The sequence below is a fragment of the Mustela erminea genome, chromosome 14 (assembly GCF_009829155.1).
Source record: "Mustela erminea isolate mMusErm1 chromosome 14, mMusErm1.Pri, whole genome shotgun sequence".
In the NCBI taxonomy this organism is placed as follows: Eukaryota; Metazoa; Chordata; class Mammalia; order Carnivora; family Mustelidae; genus Mustela; species Mustela erminea.
This window is the reverse complement of record NC_045627.1, coordinates 50,316,353-50,327,708: the sequence shown is the minus strand read 5'-3', so window position 1 is coordinate 50,327,708 and position 11,356 is coordinate 50,316,353. Positions and strand designations below refer to the sequence as shown.

General features: G+C 59.7%; 2 protein-coding genes across 3 annotated transcripts; both read right to left on the bottom strand.

Annotated features, from left to right (window-relative positions):
* Positions 1-247: 247 nt before the first annotated feature.
* Positions 248-2,512, bottom strand: ADIRF (adipogenesis regulatory factor). The gene is made up of 3 exons (XM_032312367.1): positions 2,387-2,512; positions 639-701; positions 248-439 (listed from the first exon to the last, which is right to left on the bottom strand). The coding sequence occupies exons 1-3, from the start codon at positions 2,445-2,447 to the stop codon at positions 333-335; spliced, it is 231 nt and encodes a 76-aa protein (XP_032168258.1). The 5' UTR covers positions 2,448-2,512; the 3' UTR covers positions 248-332.
* Positions 2,513-5,950: 3,438 nt separating this feature from the next.
* SNCG (synuclein gamma) lies at positions 5,951-11,260 on the bottom strand. Of its 2 annotated transcripts, XM_032312365.1 has the most exons (6): positions 11,144-11,260; positions 10,249-10,459; positions 9,435-9,476; positions 9,021-9,148; positions 6,518-6,589; positions 5,952-6,268 (listed from the first exon to the last, which is right to left on the bottom strand). In XM_032312365.1, exons 2-6 carry the CDS (start codon positions 10,367-10,369, stop codon positions 6,248-6,250), a joined length of 384 nt encoding a protein of 127 aa, XP_032168256.1. In that variant the 5' UTR covers positions 10,370-10,459; positions 11,144-11,260; the 3' UTR covers positions 5,952-6,247. The 2 variants fall into 2 exon arrangements, with proteins under 2 accessions (XP_032168255.1, XP_032168256.1); XM_032312364.1 differs by lacking the exon at positions 11,144-11,260 and having other exon boundaries at positions 5,951-6,268; positions 10,249-10,890.
* Positions 11,261-11,356: the final 96 nt, after the last annotated feature.

Here is an 11,356-nt window from a genome sequence, read left to right as displayed (position 1 = left end):
AATGGGGCATGGGGTGGCTCCTGAAGAGAGCCAGAGGCACAGATATGTCGTTGAACTTCGGATAAGGGAGCGTCTGCATTTGCTGTTGAGACCATGGGAAAAGAATTCTCGGACAGTCTGCCTGGGTTTCCCAATTTGGAATGCCAGAACTCTGGATGTCCAGGCTGGGTTTCTGGATATGGGGGCTCAGCTCTAGGCGACAGAGGACTGGGCCCAGCTTGTGGGGAGGCATGAAGTGGACACAAGGTAGGAACAAGTACTTTAATAAGGCAGCAGGCCAAGGGCCTGCCAGAGCTGAGAGCCTGGAAGGAGGCATATATGTCTCCATGCTGTTATTTCATGAAGCCTAATTTTTTCCCAAAACCTGAGAAAGTCTCGGAAGCCTGGTTAGCAGTCTTGTCGATAGTTTCCTGGGTGGTCTTGGCCACCTGGTCCATGGCTGGGGAAGGAAAGGAGAAAGCAGATGAGGGCGAGGCCCTGGGAACCAGAGCCCTGTAGGATTAGCCTGGATCTCCATCCCCAGGAAGCAGTGTGGGCAGAGGGGCTCCGAAGGAGAGGATATCTCTGGGTGAGGGCTGAATGGGGAGGGGGGGAGTGTGCGGGGGCTGCCCACCCTCCTGCCCACCAGCACACCAGACCTTTCTGCCCTGCTTCTGTGGCCTGATCCACCACTTGCTGGGCCGATGCTCCTGCCGCAGTCACTGAAACAGAGAGATGTGGCCTTTAGCCCATATTGAGACACTGCTGACCACAGGGACCCCACCGTTGCTACTCCCCCACCCCGGCCCCATCTGTCCTTTGGAGTAGTCTGTCTGTCCTACAGGCCCAAGGGAAGTGAAGTCTTTTGACTAAGACCAGCCACCCAGCTAGGCAAGGAGCCCTTTCCATGCCTCTAGGGTGTTCTTAGTTATTTATAACTCTAGGCTCCTCCCCTCTGGTCTGCTTCTCTTCCCAACTCCAGGACTGCAGAGAAAATATCCCAACAGAGGCTGGAGCTGGCATCTGGTCTTCTGCTGCTCCTGGGCATGGCCCAAGAAGAACCATGTCCCCCTTTCACAATGTCTCCTCCAGAAGCCTGGCCCAGATGCCTGATTTCCCACCTGGAGTGCACGGGAGTCTACTTTTGCAAGAGGCCCTCTCACCGCGTCTTCCCTCCTGTGCCTCACCCTCTCCTGTGCCTCACCTTGTCACAAGCAGTGATGCTAGTAGTGCCTCCGTGGGCAGGCAACTTAAGGCATTAGGAAATGGAAGTTCAGAGAGGAGGTGACACTTCCAAGGTCAGGCCATGTCCTCTGGGCCAGAGTTTGTGCCCATGGTGAACACGGCTTCCAGGACCTCAAATGGGTCCCACCTGCTGGGTGATCTGACATCCTTGCTGCTGAACAGGAAAGAACCTGCTTTACTCAGACCCTGGGCCAGGGAGGTGTAACGGGGTCAGGCAGGCCCTGGGTCTGTGGCTCACAAAGCACCCCCCTTCCTGTCCCCCTTGGGGCCTTATATGACAGAACCAGTCAGGGCCACAGAGAATGAGCCTTTGCACCCAACTTACAGATGGGGAAAGTGAGGCCCAGAAGGAAGGGTCCTATAGATAGGCTTCCTGGTAGCATTTTAATTTCAGGGGAACAACCGTGGGAGTTCCCTGGGGCACTGGTGATGGAGGGAGTTAGTGTGAGTTTTGTCTGTTGAGTGGGATATGTGCAGGACAAACTGGGAGCCAGAGTCCCAAGGGAGGCTGCCCTGGGACTGGAAGAGCTGCAGCTGGTGGGCCCAGGGGTCTCCTCACATTCTCTAGCCCCAGTCTACCCTACCCCACCCCAGCTGCATAACCTCAGGTCCGAGGAGAAAAGAACTGGAGGCGGAGAAACAAGGCTGGGACCTGCCCTGTGGGGTGAGAATGGGGAGTTCCTCTGGGTGAGAACTTGGAAACGATTATTTTTCCTGTGTGGGGGCGGGGGAAGTAAGGGGGCGCAAAACAATGGGGGCGGGGGGGAAGCCGCCTCCACCATCCCATCCGGTCCAGTGCTCCTCTGAGACCCCAGCAGGCAGAGGTGGATTTCGGGGTGCGCAGCGGGCTTTCTCCATGGACCTCTACCCTCCCCTAAGGACTGAGGTGGGGCCGCTCGGGATCGGGGTGGGGCCGGTCCCCGCCGTTTAGCCTCCTCATATTGGCCCCTGGCAATGCCCAAATCGGACCACGAACCCTCGGGCACCGCTGTTCCCCCATCTGCCTCAAGGCTTCATCCCCTGGGCTGAGCGGGGTGGGCGTCGACCCCGTCCCTGCATCTCAGACGAGGGCTCTCCCCAGCCGGAACCGCCCACCGACTTGATGCGCGACTCAGGGCTTCTGCCTCCGCTGCATGTGCCCCGGGTCGCGCGCTGTCCTCACCCGCTTCCTGGGCCGCCCCCTGCACTTGCTGCTTCAGGTCCTGCAAGCCCTTGCTGGCCATGGCTGCGGGGGGTCTGCGAGGTCGTCTAAGGTAGCGGCAGCGATGTTAAATCTTGTTCACCTTGCGGCAACCCGAGAGCGGGCTCTAGTTTTTAAGGCGCCCCAGGGCCGGCCCGCCCTCCGCGGGGCGGGGAAGGTGGGGCGCGGGGCGTTTCCCGGCAGACAAGCTCCAGAGACCGACCCAGCCCTGCTCCAGGCTCCACCAACCGGAGAGCACATCCCGTCCTCGGGCCGGTGGCGATGAGAAGGCGGCGGTCCCCAGCAGGGTCTGAACAGGGAAGAGGGGCTGCAGAAGGATTGGGTCGGGGTCCAGAGATGGGCCGGAATAGAAGGGGGGCGCCTGACCCCCTTCAACAACTTCATGAAATTGGTGTTATCAGCAGTTTATAGGAAGAAACTGAGACACAGAGGGCGCGTTTGGTCTCACCCAGACTTGAATGGTCGCAAATCTGCGACAGTGGACTGCAAACTCTAAGACCCCAACAACCACCAAGCTGGCTGTCCCCACACACTGGCCAGGACACTGCAGACTGCTGCCACTGGGACCAGGCAGGCACAGAGGGGAGAGACTCAGGGAGCAAGCAGCCCAAGGTGGAGGGGGAACAACGGAAAGAGGCGCTGTGTGTGCCCAGCCCAGGCAAGGAGATGGCTTCCTTAGGTGACCAAAGCCCTCCGAGTGGGCAGTAGGCAAGGTTCAGAGAGGGCAGGGAATCTCCCCAGGCCACACAGCAAAGAAGGGAGTGGCTGAGCCTCAGATCAATGAGGTCACCTTTCCCAGGATGGGGTGCACACTGGATGTGGTGATGACCCAGGGGCACTGGGAGTGGGGTTAGAGGCCCACGCACCAGTGGTGGAGCCATGAATCCCGAGAACAGCAAAATAACCCAAAAGGCATGAGCCCCTGGCATTCAAGTGTGCTGGTCGGGCCTCCACCCTGTCCCACGTTCTCCCACTCCAGAGCCAACCTGCGGAGCTTAGAGGCCACTATCGTGCTGGGCTTGTGCATCTTGGTGTGGCTGCTGGACTCTCTAGTGCTTGCTTTCCGGGGTGGTGTGGGAGTCTTCCATATTCTGGAGCCCTGGGAAGACCCTGCATACCCAGGTCCCCTCAGCTGGCCCATGTCCAGCCCCTAATGTTTTAGGGAGGAGGTAGCTGTGGGGAGAGGCTGGGGGGTAAACCGTGGAGTGTCAGCCACCGTGTGGACTGTCTGGAAGCCTGCTCGATCACACACAATGAGAATGGATTAATGGAGGTGAGGTCAACCCCGGGCAAGTAGGAGGACAGGCACTGAGTTCAGTTGGCGGGAGGGGACACCAATGATAGAGGAACCAAGCGGCCACCACGCCCTCTCCTCCTGGCCTTAAGCCCAGCCAAGCCCAGAGCACAAAGGTGTGGCAGGAGCTGCCTTCTCGCTGCCTAGGGAACTCCGGGGAACCCAGCCTTGCCCATGTCTTCCTGAATTCCCACCAGTAGCGCCAGGCCTTTTAGCCACAAAGATCTTTTCACCACAGCAGTTAGCTCATGGATGGCTGTTAATGCTCTTTGGTGCAGGTCCCAGTGGACGAGAATAAGACAGGGAGGCAGCAGCCTCTGTGGGAGGCACAGCCGGGCCCAAGCCAGTGATGATAGGGGCAGCTGAGTGTCTTTCAAGTAGCAAGCACTGCAGTCGGACTCCCCGGGCCAAGTCCATCTCTCTGAGCCCTAGTGCCCCATCCTTGATGGCTGGATGGGGGAAACAGAATCTCCTCACAGGGCTCTTGTGAAGGTTCAGTGGGCTGAAGGCTGCCCCACATTCAGCAGGGGCCCCTCAACAAGGGGGGCATTCTCAGGTAAGGAGAGGGATCCAGAGAGCGGTTGTTCCTCTAGGGAACCCAGGCGCAACTGCAGGAGCCCAGAGCACATAAGAGAGGGTCTATATTTTTTTAATGTGGGCTTCATGCTCATCGTGGATTTCAACACAGGGCTTGAACTGATGACCCTGAGATTAAGACCTGAGCTGAGATCAAGAGCTAACCAGCTGAGCTACCCAGGCACCCCTATAGGGTTTGGAAGGCTGCGAGCAATACAGGTGCCATCCAGTGGGAACAGGCTTCCTGGATAGGGTGAACCTAGATGTTTGGCATTTGACCCCAAGAACAGGCCCTGAGTATGTCTAGGGTGGGAGTCAAGCAGCAGGGACCCTTCCAGATTCCTTCAGCAGAGGCAGGGAGCACTGGGAGGCTGGTGACGCACGGTGCACGGGGCCTGGGTCTAGGTGTCCTCCTTCCCCTGTCACCTTATGGGACTCCCTCCTCCTCTCTGTCTCTCAAAGGCCAAGCTCTCAGACACACCCAGGCCCCGGGTGGACTGCTCCTAGGCGTGCACAGGCCTGCTTGTGTGCATGCATCTGGGTCCAGGAGCATTAACACCCCTGACTGCCCTGAACCTCCTCTAGAACTTTCACTCCTCCCATGGCAGGATTTGGGGGTCTGCGGGACCAGCAGCCTCCTGCTCCTTTCCCACCTCCTCAGCAGTGGATGCCCATGGCCAGCAGACTGGGCTACAACGCTGCTCAGCCCACAGGGCTGGCCTTGACCCCTGCTTCCCACCACTGAGGCAGGATGGGAAAGGGTTGATCTCGGTAGTGTCTGAATTCGGGGGTGGACTCAAGCTCTAGCTCTGACACCTGGGGTTGGAGGCTTGGGGCAAGTCACTTAGATGCTCTGAGCCCAAACTGTCTGGGTGCCACAGGGGAAGGAACCTCTCCACCGCCTCTGAACAAGGCCCCAGGACATGATGCCAATAGCCCTTCATGTAGGACACCTGCCAGCCTGGTCCCCAGGTTATTTTGAAACAGGGCCACGAAGTCTAGGGTCCTGCAGCAGAGTGTGGTCATTAACTGGGTGGCTCTGGAGCCAGGCGACCTTGGCTTCTGCCCAGTCCCCGAGGTTCCTTGCTCTGTGCCCTTGGGCAAGTTATTTAACCTCTCCATTCTTCAGTTCCTTAGGGAAACTGGGATCATACCAAGAGTTTGTTCTGAGGATTAAATTAGGTAAAGTGCTCAGGCCTGGGAGGAGTTCATTTTTACTACTTTTAAAGGGTGGAGGCTCACTCTCCTGCTTTTCAGCTGTCATCTTTTCTAATGATACCTGACAGGACTTCTGGCAAAGGAAGGAAAAGCCCAGCTCCAAGCTGGTGGGAGTTTGAAGCCAGCTGGGGTCAGGCAGGAGGAGCCATGGGGTCATGTCTTTTTGCACTGGGAGACTCAAAGAGGACTTGCTATGGGCCTGGACGTCACATCTTTAAGGGTTACCCTCAGTTCCAGGGAAGGGTGTGAGGTTGTCTGGGGGAGCCAAAAGCACTCCATGTTAAAAGACAACGGTGTGGGCTCCCTGAAGGCGGTGCCTATGCTCAGAAGGTTCCCAAAATGCCCAGGGTACCTGGCCCCAGACCTGCTTCCCAGGCCCACCAGCAGGCTGGCCTGGCTTCTGTTCCCAGATGAGGCAGCACAGAGTAGAAGCATGGGCACGTATGGCCAGGGGTGAGGACTAGAGTTTTATTTGGAATCATTAAAAACAAAATTTCACAGCAGCATCTGTGGGTTCAGAAGGACCAGGGGGTGGAGGCTGTGAGGGAGGGAGTGTGGGAGGTGATGGCATCAGAGGCAGCTTAGGAGGACAGGCCTGTGGGTGACCAGGTGTGGGCGTGGGAACATGGGCAACCCGGGTCACGCTCTGCGCTGGGCACCCCGCGTGCCTGGAGGGGGTGGGGTGCAAGGCAGAGGGCTCTTCCTCGGGGTCTCCATGGCGGACTGGCATCCCTCTAGTCTCCTCCACTCTTGGCCTGGGAGAGAGAGTGCCCCTCACACACAACCCCAGCTCCACCCCCAGCACCCCCCCCCAACCCCCTCACCCCCAGTGCGGTGGGGCTGGGAGTCATCTCTGGCCCTCCACCCTGAGGGAATCATTCATGAGGGAACCTCCCACTTACACTGAGGGGACTGCAGAAGGTCAAGGGGGCTGTCCTGAGGGATCTGGGGACCCTGGGAGGGAAGCAGGCTTGCCCAGTGTCCTCCGGGAGCCCAGCACTTACCTCCTCAGCCACTTCCTCTTCCCCTGTGGCTGCCTTGTCCTCCTGCAGGGCGGCTGGTTGCTCCAGGTCCTCCTGGGAGGGAGCAAAGGGGGACCCAGGGGATGTGGGACCGTGCGGCGTGTGCAGAGGCTCCAGCTGCTCTGTAGCCAGGGCTCATCCACCTGGCCTCAGAGAGCAGAAGCCCTCAACACCTTGCTGTGCATGGAGGGCAGGAGGTGAAGGAAGTGTGAGGACCAGTCAGACCATGGCAGTGACAGAGCCTTGTGTAAAGACCCACAGTGGGGGCTCTGTCCGAGAATGCTGAGGCCTTCTGGGGGCACCAAGTCTCCTGGAGCCCAGCTTTACATGCCCCCCAACCCCCGCCAAGCTAAAGCAGAGTCTCTGGGCTGTCCTTGGTTGGGCCTCTGCATTGAGGAGGACTGGGTCGGGGGGCAGGGTGGTGCAGTGGGGTTGGGGAGGGCTGTGGCCCTGAAACCTGAGGCCTGACCCACCCTCAGTGTCCCCAAATCACATGATCATACACCCTTGTCTGACTTAGTTCCCAAATAACCCCAGGAGGAGGGATACGCCATCGTTGTTCATACAGCAACCTCCAGGCCAGGGAGGCCAAGTATCCAGCTCAAGGCCTCAGAGCTTAAAGCAGTGGGACTTTTGGGATCAGTTTGGGCTTGCTCCAGGCCCATCCTTCTACAAGCAGCATCTTTCTCTCTGCCTGCTCTCCTGGATGGCCTCTGGGCTGAAGCTGGTGTGGTTGGGCCAACAGGGGTTATACAATCCTCCCCACTTCCTGTCTCCTCCTCCCTTATCCCCAGCCAGACACTTGCCTAAGGTGGCAGCTATGGGCAAAACCAGACTGGGTGATCAGGCAGGATCCCGGTACTAGCACCTACCTTTAGAGGATCCTGCCATGTCCGTGCTACCACTGGGACATCCTTGGTAGACTGGTCAGCAAGAGCTGGGGCAGGCCTTTCAAGCAAAGGGTAGGCAGCTCCCTGCCTAGTCCTGCTTCCCCAAGGTGGGTAGATGAGGCCCGCAGAAGGAAAGGGCTGTCGGACAGGCAGTGCCACATCCTTCTATGGTTCACTGGAGGGGCAGTTGTGACTGGTTTTCAGGTGTCACCAGGAAATGTCTTTCTTGGGGCAGCCACCCATACCCTAAGACCTGGGTGGCTCCCTAGGCTCACCGGCCCTTCTTCAAAGCCAAAGAGAAGGGCCCAGGCTCCCTCTCAGAGACGCAGTGGCAGCCTGGCCCTACCCCAGGGCCTCTTTTACTGGGAGGGAGGAGCCTGGTGTCTCCCAGAGCACCTGTGGGTCCTGCCCAGATGATGATAATGATGGAGTCACCTGCCTCTGTTGGGTGCTCAGCATGATCCGGGAGTAACAGGTTCACGTGGGGCAAGTTCCCTGCAGAATTATACATTGTCACAGCAAATCGGGCACTCCCACCTCCTCCCGTGTCACGGATGAGGTAGTGGAGGTCCCTAGGGGTTGAGTAGCTTCCCAAGGTCACACAGCTAGTCAGGGCAGAGCTGGGAGTGAGGACAAGGAGGCTGAGGGCCCCAGGGTGGCGACGAGGCCGGGGCGGAGGAGGAGGAGGGACCCTGTATTGGTGCAGAAAGTGGGTGCCTGGGTGGCCCCCCCATTTCCCAAAGCAGGGATCCTCATTGCTGGCTGCCTGCACCCAGCCTGTACCTGCCCCCCATATAAACTGGGCTCTCCCCCACCCCAGCTACCTCACACTCTTAACTGCCCTGGGAACTGAGGACTGCCAGGACCAGCCCTGGGATCTTGAACACCTCACGTAACCTCTCTGGGCTTCATTTCCACACTCCATCTCTGGGGATTTGGGGCCCATTAAATGAGTTAGTAAGTGTAAAATGCCTCAAGCAGAGCCTGCTCTGTGGTGGGTGCTGGGACAGCTCATCCCTGGGGCTTCCACCTCCTGGGAGTGCCAGATTGCTCCCGTGCTCTCTGCAGCCGGCCACCCAGGGGCGTGCGTGCACACACGCATACACACACACACACACACACACACACGCACTTGCGCAAACTCAACGAAGGCGAAGGGCGCGGTCAGGACCCTCCCTGCTTCGTCACAAGGGGGCGCTGCTTCCCTGCTCCTGCTGCGAGGGGAAGGTAGCCCACTGGCCCGGCTGGGAGGCAGGCCACCAGGCCTGTGGGCGGTGACTTCACAGCTCCAGGCCTGTGTTTGTGGCCTAGGAGGCTGCCTGTCACCACACGGGGCCCCATGGGACCCTGCTTTCACGGGTGAAATGTGGTACCTCCCAAATGCTGAGCATCAAGAAGACGTGGTTTGGAGCCTCACTTTCCAGTTGGGCCCCCAAGCTGCCCCCCTCATGAGGGTCATTGGGAGGATCCCAGGCATTAATGGGTGTGAGAAAAATGAAGCACACACATCCTGAGCCTCTAAGTCTCTGCTTCCTTATATGTCATGAGGCACTGATGCCTCCTCACCAGCCAGCCTCTCTGGGACCCCATCTCACCTTTCGAACCACTCCAGAGGTGACGGCAATGTTCTCTGCCTCCTCCACCGTCTTGATGGCCACCGTGTTGACACTGGTGACCACGGCTTCACTCACAGCGTTGGCCTGCTCCTTGGTCTTCTCAGCCACTGCAAGAGGACTCCAACTAGCCTTTGTCCTCCTGCCCCTGCCCCCATGGGCCTGGCCTGCCCAAGTCAGGCTGAGCAGCCCCTTTCTCAGAGCGCTCAAAACTCTGGCTCCACTAGAAGCGCCGGGCTGCCCCTTTCTCTGACTCTGGGGAGCTCTGATGCCGATGGGGAAATCAGGAGGCCCACCCAGGGTCTAGCCTCAGGGTCTGGAGGGCTTGGAGCTTTAGCACCAGTTGCAGTCCCTGGAGGTCCCAGCCCCCATGTCCCCTGGTCCTGGGCTCCTCACCTGAGGTCACACTCTGCACAACATTCTCCTTGGTCTTAGCTCCTGTGGAGGAAATGGAGGCGTCAGCCTACTCCTCCTGGTGTTGCAGGGGTGGGGAGTGGGGGTGGGAGGTAGTGAGAGCAAATACAGAACAGCTGGACAAGCCGTGAGGTCAGCAGGGGGTTAGGATGGTGTCCGGGGGCCAGCAGTCCCTTCAAAGGCTGCTTCCGGCTGTGTCTGAAGGAAGGGAATGGATGGGAAGTGGACAGGACAGGGCTGAGAGAGACCATAGGGTCCGGACCCGCGTGGGTGTGGCCGGGGCCTCGGAAGTAGCAACAGAACAGAGCTGAGTCACCAGCTTCTGAGGGGCTGAGGGGGGTGGGGCTGCACAGGATACTGGGGCTCATGCTCCTCTCCCCTGCCCCCCACTCGGAACAGGGTGGGGATCTAGGATATGGCTGATGAGCACCTGCCCACTCATCCCACAGAGGCTGTAGGCTCAGCCTGGCTTCTCATCTGAGTCCAGGGGTGCAAGTGCTGGGCTGGGGGACACTGGGTTGCATCTGTGCACGTGCACATGTGTGTATGTGCACAAACAGGTGTGTTTGCCCCAGACATACTGGGGTCCTGAGGAGGTCAAAGCACATAATGGGGGGCTGGGGAAGGATGGGGGTGCTCCAGGGCCTGGAGACCCTGAGTCAACAGCCAGGTCCTCACCCCACCCAAAATGCCTCCCTGGAGCTGGGGGATAAGGTTGGCCCCCAAAAACTGGGCATCCCTGCCTCCAGCCTCCCGGCTGCTGCACCCTGCCACGCCCTGCTTCGCCCACACTCACCCACATACATGACCCCCTCCTTGGTCTTCTCGGCCGCTTCTGTCACCCCTTGCTTGGTCTTCTCCACGGCGCCCACCACACCCTCCTTGGCGATGGAGAAGCCCTTCTTGAAGACGTCCATGGTGGTGGGCAGGGCAGGGAGGTCGATTCTTGCAGAGAGCTGTGGCTGGGGCTGGCGAGAATGCTGCTGCAGCCGCCGTCCCCGCCGCCTCTTATTGACGCCCATGAAATATTGATGATGCGGCTGCCGGCTGCTGGGAGCTCGGCCAGCGGGGCGGGGAGGGAGGGGGGAGGGGACCCGCCCTCACCTTCCCCCAGGGCGGGGCAGCCGGGTCCAGCTCTCCCCGAGCCCAGTTGCTCAGCCCTCTCCTCCTGCCCCCTGCCCTCCAGGGAGGGGGGCTGCAGGGGACTGGACTCGTCCTTATCCATCACTGCCCCTTATTCATCCACTGCCCTGTCCACCCGCAGTGGCGGCAATGGCTGGGGGCTCTCAGGCCTGGGGCTATTGTGTCTGATCCATCTGGGACAGAACGGGTCAGGCAGGGGAGGTGCCTTTGCTACCAGTGTCCCAGGTAGAGCAGGGGTCAGAGCCACGCAGGCCTGTCAGGCAGCAGTGGCCAACCTCCCAGACCAGCCTGGGCTGCCTGGTGACTCACCAGCCCCATGGATGCCCCCATCCCCGGGCTCCAGCAAGGGCAGCCGGGGAGCTGGGTCAGAGGAGCGCACAAGGGTTCCCCAGTGCCCCAGGGACCCTAGGACAGCTCCTCTCTCTCTCTGAGCCTCCCCCAACCTGCTGGCTCCCACAGCCCCAGGGTGAAAGGTGCTGAGTCGGCATGCAGTGCCCCCCGCTTCCTGGCCACCAGCACGGATGGGCAGCAGGTTCCCTGAGACTGACCCGGCCACTTCCTGCAGCCTCACTTCCACGCTTGGGCTCTTCTAGCTCCCACAGGGTCGTGTGTGGTGGGGCTGCCTTCCTGCATGTCCCACACCTCCAGTGTCCCTGACCTAAGTCCTTTTGAGGCACAGGAACCAGCCTGAGTTGGCTGCCTCTGTGGGGGAAGGTGGTGGGGGGTGGCGATTGGAGTGGGGGAGCCGGACGAGGCTCACC

Bases quoted from the DNA above. Each gene is read 5' to 3' on its own strand.
- ADIRF (XM_032312367.1), bottom strand. From the start codon at position 2,447: ATGGCCAGCAAGGGCTTGCAGGACCTGAAGCAGCAAGTGCAGGGGGCG. The intron at 702-2,386 runs GTGAGGACAGCG...TCTCTGTTTCAG, and splicing joins GGGGGCGGCCCAGGAAGCGG to TGACTGCGGCAGGAGCATCG. The intron at 440-638 runs GTCTGGTGTGCT...TTCCTTCCCCAG, and splicing joins CACAGAAGCAGGGCAGAAAG to CCATGGACCAGGTGGCCAAG.
- SNCG (XM_032312364.1), bottom strand. From the start codon at position 10,474: ATGGGCGTCAATAAGAGGCGGCGGGGACGGCGGCTGCAGCAGCATTCT. The intron at 9,477-10,248 runs GTGAGTGTGGGC...TTTCCTCCACAG, and splicing joins GGAGGGGGTCATGTATGTGG to GAGCTAAGACCAAGGAGAAT. The intron at 9,149-9,434 runs GTGAGGAGCCCA...GTCCTCTTGCAG, and splicing joins TGTGCAGAGTGTGACCTCAG to TGGCTGAGAAGACCAAGGAG.